Source organism: Bufo gargarizans, chromosome 4 (assembly GCF_014858855.1).
Source record: "Bufo gargarizans isolate SCDJY-AF-19 chromosome 4, ASM1485885v1, whole genome shotgun sequence".
Classification (NCBI taxonomy): Eukaryota; Metazoa; Chordata; class Amphibia; order Anura; family Bufonidae; genus Bufo; species Bufo gargarizans.
This window is the reverse complement of record NC_058083.1, coordinates 520,775,004-520,793,589: the sequence shown is the minus strand read 5'-3', so window position 1 is coordinate 520,793,589 and position 18,586 is coordinate 520,775,004. Positions and strand designations below refer to the sequence as shown.

Genomic DNA, 18,586 nt, shown 5'->3' with positions numbered 1-18,586 from the left:
GTCCTTGTGCATGGATTTTTATGAACTCTGCCATGGGCAGGAGACTTACTCCTGTCAGCCAATGGCAGCAGAGTGACTGTCAATCCTAGGGATTGCCCCCAAGTGTTTTATGACCCCATCAAAGTTCAGTTCCTACAAGGAGGATTATACTTAAGCCCGTATCTCCTTGATACATCGGCATATTGTTATACAGAATACATATTTGCGATCCTTATTTATTTACCTACAGAATGAGACCACACACGGTAATGCTGGGACCTGTAGTTCTTCTACCACCCATAGGTCAGCTAAGGAATCACATCCTCTAGTCATATTGGATACCCAATTAACCACAATACTCTGTAGAGCCTGGATCTGGTGTCAGAAAGGGCATAAGTTGATTCATAAATGAAATATGAAAGTGGACTGGTTTTATGCCCAGAGCTAATTAAGGGCTATTAGCTCTCCTCAAACCAGACCTGGAAATTAATGACGTCACGCTCCAGCCAGGCTTGACAGCGAGCTGGGCCTGGTATAGCTTTTATGACCTTTTATTGCTGGCCTTACAGAGTAGTGGTAATAAAAGTGTCCATCTATATCATAGGTAACCCAGGCTTCAAGAAGATGAGAGTTCACTGGTTTTTTACATAGGCCAGAAGCATATAAGATGGCTACCCAGAGGAATTATGTATGTATGCCGGCACACCTCCCTCTTTTAAAAGGTTGCCTGGGGAAATGGCCACAAGCCTATTCCCCAGCAACCCAGCCGTCTCCGGACGATTCTCCCTGCCGCGACAACCCGTCGGCATTTCCATGTAAACTACCTTTTCTGTGCTGCACGGTGAAGTTGTACTGCTGCAAAATCAGGCTCCATCTCAGCAGTTTCGCATTGTCTCCTGCGAGACGTGCCAACCAGCTGAGGGGATTGTGATCAGTGATCACTGTGAAATTGCGTCCATACAGGTAGTGTTGTAGCTTTTGCAGGGACCACACAATAGCTAAACACTCCTTCTCTATTGTGGAGTAGCTGGTCTCCCTGGCCAGTAACTTACGGCTCAGGTATAGTACAGGATGCTCCTCCCCGGCCTGGTTCACCTGACTCAGGACTGCACCCAGACCAAAGGCGGAAGCATCCGTGTGGACCACAAACTTCCGAGTGAAATCTGGGGCCTGAAGCACAGGAGCACTGGCTAGTGCATCCTTCAGGGCCTGGAAGCCTTGCTCGCATTCCGGCGTCCATGACACCATCCTGGGCAGCTTCTTCTTGGTCAAGTCTGTCAGAGGCTTGGCCAGGGCGCTATAGTTCGGGATGAACTTCCTATAGTACCCGGCCGTTCCCAAGAAAGACATGACCTGCTTCTTGGTGAGAGGTGTTGGCCATCTCGTAATGGCTTTCACCTTCTCTATTTCCGGCCTCAGTGTGCCTCCTCCTACTCTGTGGCCTAAGTAAGTGACCTCATTCATGCCCAGCTGGCACTTGCTAGGCTTAACAGTTAGTCCAGCCGTAGCAAGTTTGTCCAGTACTTGCGACAGGTGCACCAGATGCTCCTTCCACGTGGGGCTATACACGGCAATGTCGTCTAAATAGGCGACAGCACATTCTTCTAGTCCTTCCAGCAAGTCATTCACAAGCCTTTGAAAGGTGGCTGGCGCATTCTTCATCCCAAACGGCATTACAGTAAATTCGTATAAGCCGAAAGGGGTGATGAAGGCCGACTTCTCCTGAGCCTCCGAGGTCAGGGGAATCTTTCAATACCCCCTGCTCAGGTCCATGATTGTCAGGTAGCTGGCTCCTGCCAACTTATCTAACAGTTCATCAATCCTGGGCATGGGGTAAGCATCCGAGGTTGTGATGGCATTCAGTTTCCGATAATCCACACAGAACCTGGTTGTCTGATCTTTCTTCGGGACCAGAACCACCGGTGAGGCCCAAGCGCTGTGGGATTTCTGAATGACCCCGAGCTGCTTCATTTCCTCGATCTCCCTCCTGAGGTCTGCCTGGACCTCCAGTGAGACACGGTAGGTGGACTGCTTTGTGGGAGCATGTGTACCTGTGTCCACATGATGGACTGCAAGGTGAGTTCTCCCGGGTTTCCCTGTAAAAGTGTCACGGTGAGCCGTCAACACTTCTAAGAGCTGAGATCTCTGCTGGGACGAGAGTTGAGGGTTGAGGGTTAAGTCCACCTCCAACTCTCGAGTGTCAGCTAGCAGATCTAGTAGGGGGTCGGCCTCCTCCCTTTCGGGCAGGCTGCAAACCGGCATAACATGTGGCGTTCTCTCGTGATGCTCCTTGAGCATGTTGACGTGAAACGTCTTCTGTCTCCTACCTCCCTCTCCAAGGCCCACCACATAATTTACCTTACTCAGACATTTGACAATGGGGTACGGCCCTTCCCATGCAGCTTGCAGTTTGTTTTGCCGCATTGGCAGCAGGACATAGACCTTCTGCCCCTCCTGGTAGATTCTCTCTCGGGCAGTGCGGTTATACCACTGCTTCTGTTTGCTTTGGGCCTGCACCATATTCTCCTGTACCAGACCTACCAGCGACTCCATTTTGTCTCGGAACCTGAGGACATAGTCTACTACAGAGACTTCAGTTCCGGCAACCCTGCCTTCCCAAGACTCTCTGATTAGGTCTAGGGGACCTCTTACTCGTCGACCATACAGGAGTTCGAAGGGCGAAAACCCGGTTGACTCCTGGGGAACCTCTCTGTAGGCAAATAGCAGGTGAGGTAGATATCGTTCCCAGTCCTTCCCTTGCGCCTCCACAAACGTCTTCAGCATCTGCTTCAACGTCCCGTTGAAGCGCTCACAGAGGCCGTTTGTTTGTGGGTGGTAAGGGCTGGCTACGATATGGTTCACCTGTATTTTCCTACAGAGCCCCTGCATTAGTTCAGACATGAACTGAGGTCCTTGGTCGCTGAGAAGCTCAGCTGGGAACCCCACTCTCGTGAAGATCCCCAGCAGGGCGTCTGCAACCTTGTCCGCCCTAATGGAGGATAACGCCACTGCTTCCGGGTAGCGCGTCGCGTAATCCACCAGGGTTAATATGAACCGTTTACCCGAACTGCTGGGGATGGCCAGTGGACCAATGATGTCCACGGCCACCCTCCTGAAGGGTTCATCAATTATTGGTAAGGGATTCAATGGAGCTCGGTGACGGTCTCCTGCTTTGCCAACTCGCTGACAGGTGTCGCAGGACCTGCAGTACTTGGCGACATCTGCCCCGAGGCCAGGCCAGAAAAAATTCTGCATCACCCGGGACTTTGTTTTGGTTATTCCCAGGTGACCAGCTAAGGGGATCTCATGAGCCACTTGCAGTAATTGTTCCCTGAACTGCACAGGTACAATGAGCTGCCTCTTGAGTGGCCCCACCCTACTGTCACTGTGGGAGATGTCCTCCTTATACAGTTTCCCATTGTCCCAGCACACTCGGTATTTGTCTCCCTCAGTGGGAGGGCTGGCAGCTAACCCTCTTAGCTGCTCCAAGGTAGGGTCATCTCTCAGGGCCTGTTCAAAGGCGGCACTACAAGTCCCAGCCAGCTGTCCTGTGGCGAACAGGGACAGTGGCTGAGGCTCTGACGCGGTTAAGTCCACAGGGTCCGAACCGGTGGAAGGGGACACTTCCACTTGCTCTTCCCCAATGGAGCGTTCCGCTGCGGCTTTTGCAGCCCTGCGAGTGACGGGCAACACGGGCACAATAATGTCATCACATTTAACATTTGCACAACTTGAATCAGTTAAACACATGTCCACTATCTGCGTACATACACCCGCCATCCCCTCTACATCTCCTGTCATAGGAGAACTGCTCCCACACACCCCACCTCCCACCTCCCGAGGTCCATCCCCGAGGTTATCTGATGCTACGCAAACATCCTTGCACAGTACCTCGGTATGTCCAGTGACCTCCATAGGGACGGGTGAGTCCTGTGTGCTTCCAGGGGGCACGTAGCACGAGACCAATCGTCCTAGGTCAGTGCCTAATAAAACATTTGTGGGGATCTCCGCAGAGACTCCCACCTCCCTTACTCCACTCCCAGCCCCCCAATCAAGGAAAACACGAGCTAGGGGAACATTAGGGCTCACCCCCCCAACTCCCGTGATGGTGAGGCTTTTGCCGGGAATAAGGTCTGCGTCATCCACTAGTTCAGGCCGAACTAGTGTGACTTCGGCTCCTGTATCGCGGAAGCCTGTGGTGCACCGGTTGCCCACAGTAACCGACTGTAGGTTGTCTGCGGTGTGTCTTGCAGCTCCATTCACTAACAGCACAGATGATGGGTTGCGGGCAAGCTTGCCAGGAGGTGCTGTCTTCTTCTCCGGGCACGAGTGGCTGAGGTGTCCTGGCTTGCCGCACGCATAGCACTTGCGCGCGTCTGTCGGTGCTGGCTTGACTCCTTCCGGTCTTTGTGCAGGCCTGTGAAAGGGTCGCTGGACAGGAACCGACAAAGCTGGCCGTGAGGAAGAAGCAGATGAAGAGGTTCCTCCCAGACGGGACAGAGTGTCTTTGAATGCCCGAGTGCTGGGCATGGCGACATATTCATCGGCTAGCTCAGCCGCCTCTCGCGCACTCTTCGGCTTGTGCTCACATACATATTTTTGCACATCTGTGGGGCAATTGGAGACAAACTGTTCTCGGACCATCAGATCCGCCAGGGACTGCTTGGTGTCCTCTGTGAGGGGATCAGACCACTGTTGGAAGGTGGTCTGCAACTTGCCCAGATGGTCCATAAAAGTATCTCCGGGCCCTCTCCGCAGGGACCGGAACCGTAAACGGTAAGTCTCTGGAGTCAGCTGGTACTTGACCAGAATAGCCTTTTTGATGACCGCGTAACTGGTACGCTCTGCTAATGGTAGTCCGACCAGGGCCTCCATAGCTTTGCCCTTCAGTGCGGACATTAGATGTCCCGCCCACTGTGGCTCTGGTACCTGGTACTGCTGGCATGAGGTTTCAAAAGCATGCAGGAAAAGATCAATGTCACAGTTCTCAGACTCCATCACAGGCAGTTTTGGCTTGACCATCAGGGATGGGCCTGTGGCTGTGGCATGCCGGTCGGACCCCTGAAGCTGTACTCGGGCCAGGTCCAGTTCATGCCTGCGGACAGCTTCCCGTTCTGCAGCCTCGCGCTCAGCCTTGCGCTCTGCAGCCTCGAGCTCAGCCTTGCGTTCTGCAGCCTCGAGCTCAGCCTTGCGTTCTGCAGCCTCGAGCTCAGCCTTGCGCTCTGCAGCCTCGAGCTCAGCCTTGCGCTCTGCAGCCTCGAGCTCAGCCTTGCGCTCTGCAGCCTCGAGCTCAGCCTTACGCTCTGCACGACGTGCCTCCAGCAGCCGAAAATATAAGTCCGGGTTACTGAGCATTAGTTGGTCCAGCCCATTTTGGGATGGCATAGAGACAGAGTTATGTCCAGCTAGAGGACTGCAAGCCCCAGCAGGCTGTCCTCCTCCCAGTTCATCATCCTCATTCTGGAAGGGGTCACCTGGCTCAGGGGCCCCAGAGTCTCCTCCATTCTCTGAATCCTGCAGGGATGACTCTTGACTCCTCCGTGCACATAACTCCTGGATAAGGACAGTCTTATTTTTCCCATATACTCGGATGCCTTTGTGCTCACACAGAGCTGTGATATCAGCCACGCTCAGGGCGTCATAATTCACGGATTCGGACATTATTGCCAAATAAAAGATAGGACAGAAAACAAGAGAGAGGGGAGGGTACTGTCGTGAATTATTATTCTATCAAAACTAATGCACTGTGCTTCGTCTTCCAGAATTTTTCAATCCTTTAGTACAGAGTTATGGACATAACTTCATGCACTAATATTCTAAGCATGCAGAATCCCGTAAGCTGCCACCAGAAAATGTCACGAACTATGGATCCGACCGCTCCGGATCCCACAGCTGTGACGTAGTGGTCTGTGACGGAGTCTGCGCACACACAGAGACCTCACGTGACCGGGGTATTACCACTCGGCTAACACCCCCCACTACACTTCGGTAACTGCCACCACGTGGGTTCCCGGTCCACGAGCCGACTATCCGGGTCATTCACTATCACACAGATCAGTGGATGAACCGGATATCACTTACTGACCAACCGCAGTCAATCACCCCCAGCTACAATTCCTAAATGCAATGTAACTAACTACCTGGTAACGTCTCTTCAAAGGCAAGGTACGTTGTTCAGCAGCTTAGAATATGGAAGACTTGGCCACTTAGATTTTATAATCTTTAATAAGCGGTAAAAAGCAGTGCAGACAAGTCTAATGAAAATGACTATAAATCTACAGAATAATAATAACAATATAAATAATCACGACAGTTCAAATGAAAGGGAAAAAGATGAAAGAATACTTAGTTTCTCTGGGTTTCAGATGGTCGTTCATATGTCCTTTTTGAATCCTTGCAAACCCCTTTTCAGTATGTATCAGGGGAGACCCTCAAAGTTCTTCTGATACAGGGATATGCCGTCAATGTCCAATTAAGTGTCTGGTGATGTTCCATGGGTCTCTCTCCTCTGTCCTTGTGCATGGATTTTTATGAACTCTGCCATGGGCAGGAGACTTACTCCTGTCAGCCAATGGCAGCAGAGTGACTGTCAATCCTAGGGATTGCCCCCAAGTGTTTTATGACCCCATCAAAGTTCAGTTCCTACAAGGAGGATTATACTTAAGCCCGTATCTCCTTGATACATCGGCATATTGTTATACAGAATACATATTTGCGATCCTTATTTATTTACCTACAGAATGAGACCACACACGGTAATGCTGGGACCTGTAGTTCTTCTACCACCCATAGGTCAGCTAAGGAATCACATCCTCTAGTCATATTGGATACCCAATTAACCACAATACTCTGTAGAGCCTGGATCTGGTGTCAGAAAGGGCATAAGTTGATTCATAAATGAAATATGAAAGTGGACTGGTTTTATGCCCAGAGCTAATTAAGGGCTATTAGCTCTCCTCAAACCAGACCTGGAAATTAATGACGTCACGCTCCAGCCAGGCTTGACAGCGAGCTGGGCCTGGTATAGCTTTTATGACCTTTTATTGCTGGCCTTACAGAGTAGTTGTAATTAAAGTGTCCATCTATATCATAGGTAACCCAGGCTTCAAGAAGATGAGAGTTCACTGGTTTTTTACATAGGCCAGAAGCATATAAGATGGCTACCCAGAGGAATTATGTATGTATGCCGGCACACCTTCCATTAAGGCCATATTTGTGCAGGTGTCGCTGAACAGTAGAACTATGTACCACAACTCCAGAGTCTACTAAATCTTCCTGAGGGTCTTTTGTAGTCAAGCAAGGGTTCTGATTTGCATTTCTAGTAATCCTACGAGCATCTGTCTCTGAAATTTGTCTTGTTCTTCCAGACCTTCTCTTGTCCTCCACTATTCCTGCCTTTTATTATGTATTAAATTGAGGAAATTGCAACCTGAAAACACTTTGCTATCTTCTTATAGCCTTCTCTTGCTTTGTGGGCCTCAACCATTTTCATTTTCAGAGTGTTTAGGCAGCTGCTTAGAAGAACCCATGGCTGCTGTTTTTTGGGACAAGGTCAGAGGACTCTGGGTATTTATAAAGCTTTGAAATTTGCATCACCTGGCCTTTCCTAATGATGACTGTGAACAAGCCTTAACCCTAAGAGGCTACTTAATGTCTGAGACCTCGGTCAAAGTTATCAGAGCGCTCAAATCTCCTTGGGTTCCCATACTTTTCAAAGATACACCTTTCCTTTTTTGTACAAAACCAAAATAATACGCTGATATTGCTTAAATTTTGAAAAGTGAGTTTCATCTTGAACTTAATGCCTTTTGGAGATCATTTTGTCTTCAACTTGCTTACCTGTTTACAGTAATTTTGACATGGGGTGCCCAAACTTTTGCATGCCACTGTATATGCGGAAGCTTTCCTGGTGCTTACGCCAATGTGAACACAACTTCATCAATGTCATTGCTAGCTCAAGTTTAACCAGATGCCACCTTTTAGGTCCAGCATGATGCACATGTGGATTTGTGCCTATTGGGTGGCCTCTGGGCTACTATGGGATGGGGCGTCGCTCTATGGCAGTAGTCCGCCATTATATGTATATGACGTTTTATTGACTTTTCTTCTCTCGATGATTTCAGGGTCGTCGACGATGACATTGAGGCTAACATCGACGAGGTAATCTGCTGACTAACTTGTACGAATAATGCATAACTCCTACTCCACATTTCATGTCTGTATCTCATTGGCCAGTATGTAGTGCCATTTTTAAAGGGGTTGTCTAGGATTTTAATATTGATGACCTATCCTTCGCAAAGGCCATCCATATTAGATTGGAGTCAGATTACCAGAACCCCCAGTGATCAACTGATTGAAGGGGCTGCGACACTCTTCATTACTGGCCACAGTGCCATTCATCCTGTAGTGGTTGTAGGTGGTACTACATATAGCTCTGTCATATTCACTTGAAAGGGGTGGAGTTGTACTACCATGCCCAGCAGCTATGTTGACGACAAAGTAAAAACATCATGGCTTTTGAAACTAGATAAAAAAATAATAATAATTTTTAAATAAATACGCTGGGTCCTTGAGGGGTTAAATCTATGCATATGAAAGGTTTTCCCATCTGGACAATCCCTTCTCCTAGAATGGAGCCAGTGGAGGTCCTCTGATCGCCGCTGATCACTGCTGAAACCCCTGACAATTAACCTGTGAGGGAAGCTGCAGTGGCCACTACAGGAGACATGTGGTATTGCATGGACCCATTCGAATAAATCAGGGATGCTCAACCTGCAGCCCTCCAGCTGTTGTAAAACTACAACTCCCACCATGCCTAGCTGTAGGCTGTCCGGGAATTATGGGAGTTGTAGTTTTGCAACAGCTGGAGGGCCACAGGTTGAGCATGCCTGAAATAGATCATATATCACTCAGTCCCCCCTAAGCTGAGGGCACTTCACAGTGACGCTCCTAGATTGCATGGACCGAAACCCGTAGATCCTGATGGGCCAAACCCTTTAATTTGATTATTTTTTTATTTTTTTAAAGCCTGATCTTGATGAAGATTATATCGATCCCAATTTCAGAAAACTGTTTCTGCAGCTGGCCGGAGAGGTGAGTCCTCGTCAGTGGTTTAGTCCCTTCTTACGGACAGGAGAAGGGTGTAGAAGTGCGTTCACACTGTAAAAAACAAAAACAGGAAAAATCTTTGTGTATTTGCTGCAAGATCCACGTTAGAAAGCCAAGGTTGGCCTTGGTATTTCCGCCGCGGTTTTCTAGTTTTTATGTTGCGGATCCGCGTATGGCTCATATCAATGGGACTAATTTACGTGCGGATACCGGCTGCATTTTCTGCATGGTGAGGGGGTGCATTTCGCTTAAGCGCAGAAAAGATCCAAAAGGTTGAATTCAGATGTGCTCCAGTCAAGCTTCACAGCTGTACGAGTTCTTACATACATGTACAGTATATACATCCGCACTGATGTGTGAGCGATGAATGCATTTCAGGCAGTATCCAATACCGTATCCAATACCGTATCGTTTACACTGCTCGCTACCCAAAAAACCCTTCAAGGGGCATTTGTACCTATGACACTGGCTGACCTGTCGCATGTGCACTTGGCAGTTGAAGGCGTCCGTGTTGGTCCCATGTTCCAATGTGTCCACATTGCTGAGAAATATGATGTTTTATTACATGCAAATTAGCCTCTAGGAGCAACGGGGGCGTTACCATTACACCTAGAGGGTCTGCTCTCTCTGCAACTGCCACGCCCTCTGCACTTTGGTTTCACTGCCTGGTCCTGTCAAAGTGCAGAGGGTGCAGCAGTTGCAGAGAGAGCTGAGCCTCTAGGTGTAATGGTAACGCCCCCGTTGCTCCTAGAAGCTCATTTGCATATATTAAAACATCATTTTTCTCAGCAATACAGGCACATAGGAACATGGGACCAACACGGACGCCTTTAGCTGCCAAGCGCAGATGTAACAGGTCAGTCAGTATCATAGGGACAAAACTGCTGACAGATGCCCTTTTAAGATACTGTGTAAACCTTTAAAACCATGTGTTTTTTTTTTTTTTTTGCTCTAATACTTCAAAAATAAGAAAAGTGATGCAACTTTGCAAAAAATATGCATCTATTTTGCATATACAGGCCTGTGTGTCTCCATGGTGACAGACTACGGACAAACCCTGTGTAGTCGGACCCTGCAGTCCTTTCATAAATGTACGATGTATCAGTCCGGGTGCAGGGCCCTGTTTATAGGGGTTTTCAGGATTTATCCAACTAATTAATAAGTAATTACTGAATATTGTAAACTTCTAACCTACATTGTGTTCAATTCACAAGGTCTCTGATTGAAAAACCTGCCAAGACCTAATGCTTCTCACAGCTGAGGGTTTGTTACAATTGTATCTGGTCTAATAGACAATCCTCTGTGAGCTGCCTACGTCAGCAGCACAATTCTCTCTGCTGTCCTGATGGTTTGTTACATTTTATCTGCACTGATACATTGTATCAGTCTGAGGATGGTCTGGACTGGATACAACTGTACCAAACCCTCAGCTGTGAGAACTGTTAGGTCAGTTTTTCAGCCGTCTGATTTAAACAAGATGCTGACGTCCGCTGACAGGAAGCAGAGCTCTTGAAGCTCAAAGTTGTAGAAAGTTCCAATATACAGTGATTACTTTTTATTTATGGGAAGAATGGCGCTGCTGCCGCCATGACCGTTGATAAGGTTTAGGGTCCATGACTAATCGCCTTCATCAGGATCACTGTTTCATTCTGCAACTAACCTCATGATTTTGGATTTATTTTGCAACCGGCAAAGACCCCGGCAGAGGTATGACTACAGTGTGCGCCGTTCACAGCCCCTCCGCGCCCTTCCCTGCGCTGCTTCCCTGCCTCCATGCTTTGGTTATGTGTCTTGAGCTTTGAGAAGGACCTTTCTAGGCAGTCCACCCTCTCTGGGCATCCAAGGTCTGCAGTAACCTGTTCTGACCAGCAGAGGGGGCTCTAGAGAATTAATAGCCACTCGCTATTTTTGTAACTTCATCTTCTTAAAGGGATTGCCCAGGATTCGGGAAACATGGCTGTTTTCTTCTTGAAATAGCACCACTACCATCTACAGGTTGTGTCTGGTATTGCAACCTGTGTGACAGGTGTGGCACTGTTTTTTATGAAGGAAGCAGCTAATTCTGGACAACCCCTTCAATACTTGTGTCTCAAATTAGACTTGAAGTCGCTGCATGCGCCGTGTATTCCGATCTAGCATGTGTTGGACTGGCTGCAATGTGACCCTGATCCGACCAGCGTTCCGGTATTCCCCAGGATGCTGCTTGGTAAAGGGCCACACATTGCAAGATATTTACAAGAACTGGGATGGATCTCCAATGTTGTAAATATCATCCTTGTACATTTCTTCACGGGTATATTCTTGTAGATAACTGGGGAAACGTTCTGATGGTCGTCGCTGTTGGTTTCAGTCCCTTTCACCTAATGATATTGGGCTGTCAGCGCTGCAAATCTGAAGCCACCACCAGGGGGAGCTCACCATACAGCTAGCATTGACCAGTATGAATCCCTGTGCACTGAGCTCCCCCTAGTGGTGGCTGCAGGAAATGAACCCCAGGTGATATTCTAAGGCCTCATGCACAAGATTATATATTTGGTCCATGTCCGATCTGGATGTGAACCCAGTCATTTGTACGTGGCTGCAAAAAAGAGGGACAGCACTCCATTTTGGGACCAAGGGAAGAGTGGGATACTCACAGTAGGTATCTGTATTTAGCGGATCCAGGTTTGGGGACTGCAGAATCCATAGTAGTGTGCAGGAGGTCTAATATTTTCAATTTCCTTGGCAGTCACTTGTCCTCATAGACATTTCTTTATTCTTTCTAAAGTCTATGTACCCCTTTGGGGCATTTTGTTTATTGCATTGTACTCATTTTGAGCTAAAAATATTTTTTTCAATTGGTCTTTGTTACAAATGTTGAGCCCCTGTCTCTGTGCAGCCCTGAGATTCTCTAGTAGCAGGATCTGAATTTTCAGTCTGTTCCATCAGGCAGCTCAGCTGATGGCTCCTCATCTCTGATCTCTGACATTATATCATTACAGCTCAGTTCTTATCTTACTGATAACAATGTGGCTTAAATAAGTGTTGATGACCGCTTAGTAATTTAGAGATCAGGGTTATTAGATGATCGGGCACAAAGTGAAAGGGCAAGTACCATTCACACAGCTAGGCAAACAGTTAACCCTTTGTGACAGAACGGCTCAATATTTTTTAATAAAGACCAATTGAAAAAGTGATTTTTAGCCCAAAATGAGTAAAATGAAATCATAAAAAAAAAATTGCTCCCAAAGGTGTACAGAGCCTTTAACAAACAACCTACAATCTTTTGCCCTCCAACTGTCGCAAAACTACAACTCCCAGCCTACCCTGAGGGTCATTGACTGATGCTGGGGTTCGTAGTTTGCAGCAGCTGGGCTACGCTGTGCTGCCGGTTCTGCCGTGGGTTTTCACGTGGACCTGTCCTAGGTTTAGCTCTATTGAATGGAGCTAAACTGCGAGCAGGCTGCTGCTGTGGCTTTGCGAGGGGTCTATACAGTCGCTAAAAATGGATCTGTATATTCTTGGCGCACGCTTGAAAACCACGTGGCATAAAGCCTCGGCTGCATAAACCGTGGCACAGCCTCCCATTGAAAACAATGGGAGGTGGCTCCAGCGCAGATTCGGCCCGTTTTTCGGCACCAAATCCACGGCCCAAAATCCTCTACGTGAAGCTACCCTTAGGCCGCCGGCCTGTGAACTGCAGCATTGTCCACGCCAAAATCCCACTGTGTGAATGGACTCTTAGAAAGAGGATTATCATAAATCCATCATTAGACTGTTTGGGTGACATGATGGTAAGAACCGCGACTTCAGCGCGATGTGTTAATTCTTATCTATTTATTTTCTGCACTTACCGTATATAGCGCTGACATATTCCGCAGAGTCCACAATGGGGCTCACAATCTAAGGTCCCTATCGGTATGTCTTTGGGGTGCAGGAGGAAACCGGAGAACATAATAACTCCATGCAGATGGTGACCTTGGTCGGATTTGAACCCAGGACCCCAGTGCTAACCACTGAGCGACCGTGCTGTCCGTGATTGAGCCCTCCTTGCTGGGTTGTCATGCCCGGTACGGCCCACGTCCCCAGGATCCACAATCTAACATGTCGTCTTTTCTCCCCAGGACGCAGAGATTTCAGCTTTTGAACTTTGCAACATTCTGCAGAAAGTGATATCTAAGCGTAAGTTCCTGATGTACAATGATAAACTCCATATTCTCTCCTGGTAGTGGCGGCCAGTCATCATTCCCCATTCATAGGCAGAGACCGGTCAGGGTGCCCCCTTCATAGGCAGAGACCGGTCAGGGTGCCCCCTTCATAGGCAGAGACCGGTCAGGGTGCCCCCTTCATAGGCAGAGACCGGTCAGGGTGCCCCCTTCATAGGCAGAGACCGGTCAGGGTGCCCCCTTCATAGGCAGAGACCGGTCAGGGTGCCCCCTTCATAGGCAGAGACCGGTCAGGGTGCCCCCTTCATAGGCAGAGACCGGTCAGGGTGCCCCCTTCATAGGCAGAGACCGGTCAGGGTGCCCCCTTCATAGGCAGAGACCGGTCAGGGTGCCCCCTTCATAGGCAGAGACCGGTCAGGGTGCCCCCTTCATAGGCAGAGACCGGTCAGGGTGCCCCCTTCATAGGCAGAGACCGGTCAGGGTGCCCCCTTCATAGGCAGAGACCGGTCAGGGTGCCCCCTTCATAGGCAGAGACCGGTCAGGGTGCCCCCTTCATAGGCAGAGACCGGTCAGGGTGCCCCCTTCATAGGCAGAGACGAGATGAAGGGCTTCCCACTCCAGTTGGGTGACCCCCATATGCATTGGCAGCTGAAGTGCTTCACAGCCACTGATGAGCCTGTCCACCACAAGAGCGACCAGTCAGCCACCCCCCCATAATGATATCCAGGGTGCCTCAATGTTAATGACTGACAGCCATAGTGCCCCCATAGTGAATACACTTATCACTTGTCAGCCACTACATCTTTTAGCACCGGTTGTGCCTTTGTGTGTGCTGACTATCTTCAGGACGCCTCGCCATTTTCCGGACCCACGCACATATCCAGACGGTGTGTTCTAATATTTCTCCTTTCTGTCTCGTTAGAGGTGGACATCAAGTCTGACGGCTTCAGTATGGAAACCTGTAGGACCATTGTGGATCTGCTGGACGTATCCTTTCATTAGTGTGAACCTGATCGTATGCAGGGAGACCAGGAGCGACTGCAACCACTGCACCTCCACAGCTACTCCCCGATCTATGCCTGCACCTCCACAGCTACTCCCCGATCTATGCCTGCACCTCCACAGCTACTCCCCGATCTATGCCTGCACCTCCACAGCTACTCCCCGATCTATGCCTGCACCTCCACAGCTACTACCCGCTCTATGCCTGCACCTCCACAGCTACTCCCCGATCTATGCCTGCACCTCCACAGCTACTCCCCGATCTATGCCTGCACCTCCACAGCTACTCCCCGATCTATGCCTGCACCTCCACAGCTACTCCCCGATCTATGCCTGCACCTCCACAGCTACTCCCCGATCTATGCCTGCACCTCCACAGATACTCCCCGATCTATGCCTGCACCTCCACAGCTACTCCCCGATCTATGCCTGCACCTCCACAGCTACTCCCCGATCTATGCCTGCACCTCCACAGCTACTCCCCGATCTATGCCTGCACCTCCACAGCTACTCCCCGATCTATGCCTGCACCTCCACAGCTACTCCCCGATCTATGCCTGCACCTCCACAGCTACTCCCCGATCTATGCCTGCACCTCCACAGCTACTCCCCGATCTATGCCTGCACCTCCACAGCTACTCCCCGATCTATGCCTGCACCTCCACAGCTACTCCCCGATCTATGCCTGCACCTCCACAGCTACTCCCCGATCTATGCCTGCACCTCCACAGCTACTCCCCGATCTATGCCTGCACCTCCACAGATACTCCCCGATCTATGCCTGCACCTCCACAGCTACTCCCCGATCTATGCCTGCACCTCCACAGCTACTCCCCGATCTATGCCTGCACCTCCACAGCTACTCCCCGATCTGTGCCTGCACCTCCACAGCTACTCCCCGATCTATGCCTGCACCTCCACAGCTACTCCCCGATCTGTGCCTGCACCTCCACAGCTACTCCCCGATCTGTGCCTGCACCTCCACAGCTACTCCCCGATCTATGCCTGCACCTCCACAGCTACTCCCCGATCTATGCCTGCACCTCCACAGCTACTCCCCGATCTATGCCTGCACCTCCACAGCTACTCCCCGATCTATGCCTGCACCTCCACAGCTACTCCCCGATCTATGCCTGCACCTCCACAGCTACTCCCCGATCTATGCCTGCACCTCCACAGCTACTCCCCGATCTATGCCTGCACCTCCATAGCTACTCCCCGATCTATGCCTGCACCTCCACAGCTACTCCCTGATCTATGACTGCACCTCCACAGATACTCCCCGCTCTATGCCTGCACCTTCACAGCTACTCCCTGATCTATGCCTGCACCTCCACAGCTACTCCCCGATCTATGCCTGCACCTCCACAGCTACTCCCCGATCTATGCCTGCACCTCCACAGATACTCCCCGCTCTATGCCTGCACCTTTACAGCTACTCCCCGATCTATGCCTGCACCTCCACAGCTTCTCCCCGATCTATGCCTGCACCTCCACAGATACTCCCCGATCTATGCCTGCACCTCTACAGCTACTCCCCGATCTATGCCTGCACCTCCACAGCTACTCCCCGATCTATGCCTGCACCTCCACAGCTACTCCCCGATCTATGCCTGCACCTCCACAGCTACTCCCCGAACTATGCCTGCACCTCCACAGCTACTCCCCGATCTATGCCTGCACCTCCACAGCTACTCCCCGATCTATGCCTGCAGCTCCACAGCTACTCCCCGATCTATGCCTGCACCTCCACAGCTACTCCCCGATCTATGCCTGCACCTCCACAGCTACTCCCCGATCTATGCCTGCACCTTTACAGCTACTCCCCGATCTATGCCTGCACCTCCACAGCTACTCCCCGATCTATGCCTGCACCTCCACAGCTACTCCCCGATCTATGCCTGCACCTCCACAGCTACTCCCCGATCTATGCCTGCACCTCCACAGCTACTCCCCGATCTATGCCTGCACCTCCACAGCTCCACAGTCCATAGCCTTTACCAGTGTGACTAGATTAATATGTGGAAATGGTAAAAATGACCAGTTGTCAGGCTTTGTTTTCCTTTAACCTGCGCCAATGTTCTAGTCTGATGGAAGCGGCAAACTGGGACTGAAAGAATTCAATATTCTGTGGTCAAAATTCCAGAAATACCAGGTAAGGCCATAGATGGATAGATAGATAGATAGATAAGAGCCCTGCTCTGCTGCCATCTAGTGGCTGCTTTTAGAACTGACATCTCTATATTTTTGTGTTAGAAAATCTATAGGGCCATCGATGTGGATCGCTCAGGGACAATGAATGCCTACGAGATGAGAAAAGCTGTAGAAGCAGCAGGTCAGTCGCATTTTAATACTGTCATTTTCCAATGTGTGTATGGGAATATGATTTTGTGGTGATTTTCGAGTAAATGATGCAGCTTTTTTTTAAGGCCTTGTCCATTTAGACAGATGCGGTCCATGTGCCGTCCATATATTTTTTTTGCAGACCCATTGACTGTAATGGGACAGTGTTCCGTCTTCTGCAGATATATTCTATCTTTTTGACATACAGATATGAAAAACACATGGACAGATAGATCTGTGTGCTTTCCTCATCCATATATCAGTTCCAAAAAAAGATAGAATCTGTCCTATACGTGGTCACAAAAAGCAGACCCATTGAAGTCAATGGGTCCTCAAAAATGCGGCTGCAACACGGACGGTGGCCGCTGCAAAATGCTTAAATGGAACCTGTCATCAACTTTATGGTAACCTCACTGAGGGCAGCATAAAGTAGTGACAGAAATGCTGATGTCAGCGGTGTGTCACTCATCAGCTAAAAGTAAGTGGTCGCCGAGAACCAGCATCATAATCATTGCAGATTCTCTAAATCGTACTGTGGATGGTGAGATATTCAGATATTACATTTTACATTGAGGAACATTTTTAGACACAGTTTCTCAAATTGTTTCTCCGGCTGTTTTTTATTACTACCACTTACCGTATTTTTCAGACTATAAGACGCAATTGTTTCCTCCAAAAAGTGATAGGAAAATGGCAGTGCATCTTATAGTCCGAATGCTAATGATCATCAGTATGCAGGAGGGGCGGGCAGCGGTGAGGGAAGCGCTGCACTGGCTGTACTCACCGCTCTTTGGTCTTCATCCAGGCGCATCACTGAACACGTCCTGACTGCATACAGTGTAAGGGTGTAGTGATTGTACGCTGTGCAACGTCAGGTCATAGTGCAGCGTGGACCACAAGCAGACCAGCAAGCGGTGTTAGGGTCCATTCACACGACCGTAGAATGGGTTCGGAACGGGTGCGGACCCATTCATTTTCAATGGGGCCGGAAGAGATGCGGACAGCACACAGTGTGCTGTCCGCATTTCTGGTCCGCGGCTCCACAAAAAAATAGAACATGTCCTATTCTTGTCCGCAGCTGCGGACAAGAATAGGCATTTCTATTGGGGTGCTGGCGGATCCGCAAAACACTGCGGACGTGTGAATGGACCCTTAGTGTGGTCCGGAGCAGGAGAGGTAAGTTGATTTATTTGTCTAAAGAGTTTTGGGGGATCTGATCTGAGGTCTGGTGAAAGATATATATTTTTTTTTCTTATTTTCCTTTTTTATTTCCTAGGTGTGTCTTATGGTCCAAAAAATACTGTACTTTTCCAACCTTTTGTTGCCCCTGTCACAACCTTTTTTTCTTTTTAGATGTGTTGCTGCCATCAAGTTATAAATGAGTACATTTTTTTCTGAAATGGTGAAATGTTTTACTTTCAGCATCTGATACGTGTTCTCGATTGTGAATACAATACGGGTCTATGACATTTACAGATCTTTGCATTCCATTTTTATTTCCATTTTGTACAGCGACCCATTTAAAAAAATTGGGATTTTAAAAAAGAAGCAACTTTGCATATCGTCTTGGTTAAAAGTCTGCTAGCGCCTATGCCGACCCGTGCATCTATGGTCACAGACGACTAAAAAGAAAAACAAATCTAAAAACCTCACTTGACGTCTTGTGTTTTCAGGATTTAAGCTGAATTCCCAGCTGCATCAGCTGCTTGTGGCGCGTTTCGCTGACGACAATCTCTGCATTGACTTCGATAACTTTGTGCGGTGTCTTCTTCGGTTGGAGATTATGTTTAGTAAGTGACGGGTCACCAATCAATGAACACAATGCGGGGCTAGATCACCACAAATCCCAGCATATCCTGGGAGCCCTAGATCGAAGTACACCATGTACCACCCATCCACTGGAGATTTCGTCAACCTCACTGTTAATTCTACTTTTTATCTGCAGAAATCTTCAAGCGAATGGACACGGAAAACAGCGGCGTAGTGCCTCTCACTATGACCTCAGTGAG

The 18,586-nt window shown here is 49.1% G+C and overlaps 1 protein-coding gene across 1 annotated transcript in view; it reads left to right on the top strand.

Moving 5' to 3' along the window:
• CAPN2 (calpain 2) overlaps window positions 1–18,586 on the top strand; it is a 62,203-nt gene that overhangs the window by 41,579 nt on the left and 2,038 nt on the right. Inside the window, exons 13-20 of the mRNA XM_044289135.1 lie at window positions 8,103–8,139; window positions 9,007–9,072; window positions 13,191–13,248; window positions 14,155–14,219; window positions 16,321–16,389; window positions 16,491–16,569; window positions 18,251–18,367; window positions 18,523–18,581. Of these exons, the coding sequence (XP_044145070.1) occupies window positions 8,103–8,139; window positions 9,007–9,072; window positions 13,191–13,248; window positions 14,155–14,219; window positions 16,321–16,389; window positions 16,491–16,569; window positions 18,251–18,367; window positions 18,523–18,581 (550 nt within the window). The remainder of the gene's footprint in view (window positions 1–8,102; window positions 8,140–9,006; window positions 9,073–13,190; window positions 13,249–14,154; window positions 14,220–16,320; window positions 16,390–16,490; window positions 16,570–18,250; window positions 18,368–18,522; window positions 18,582–18,586) is intronic.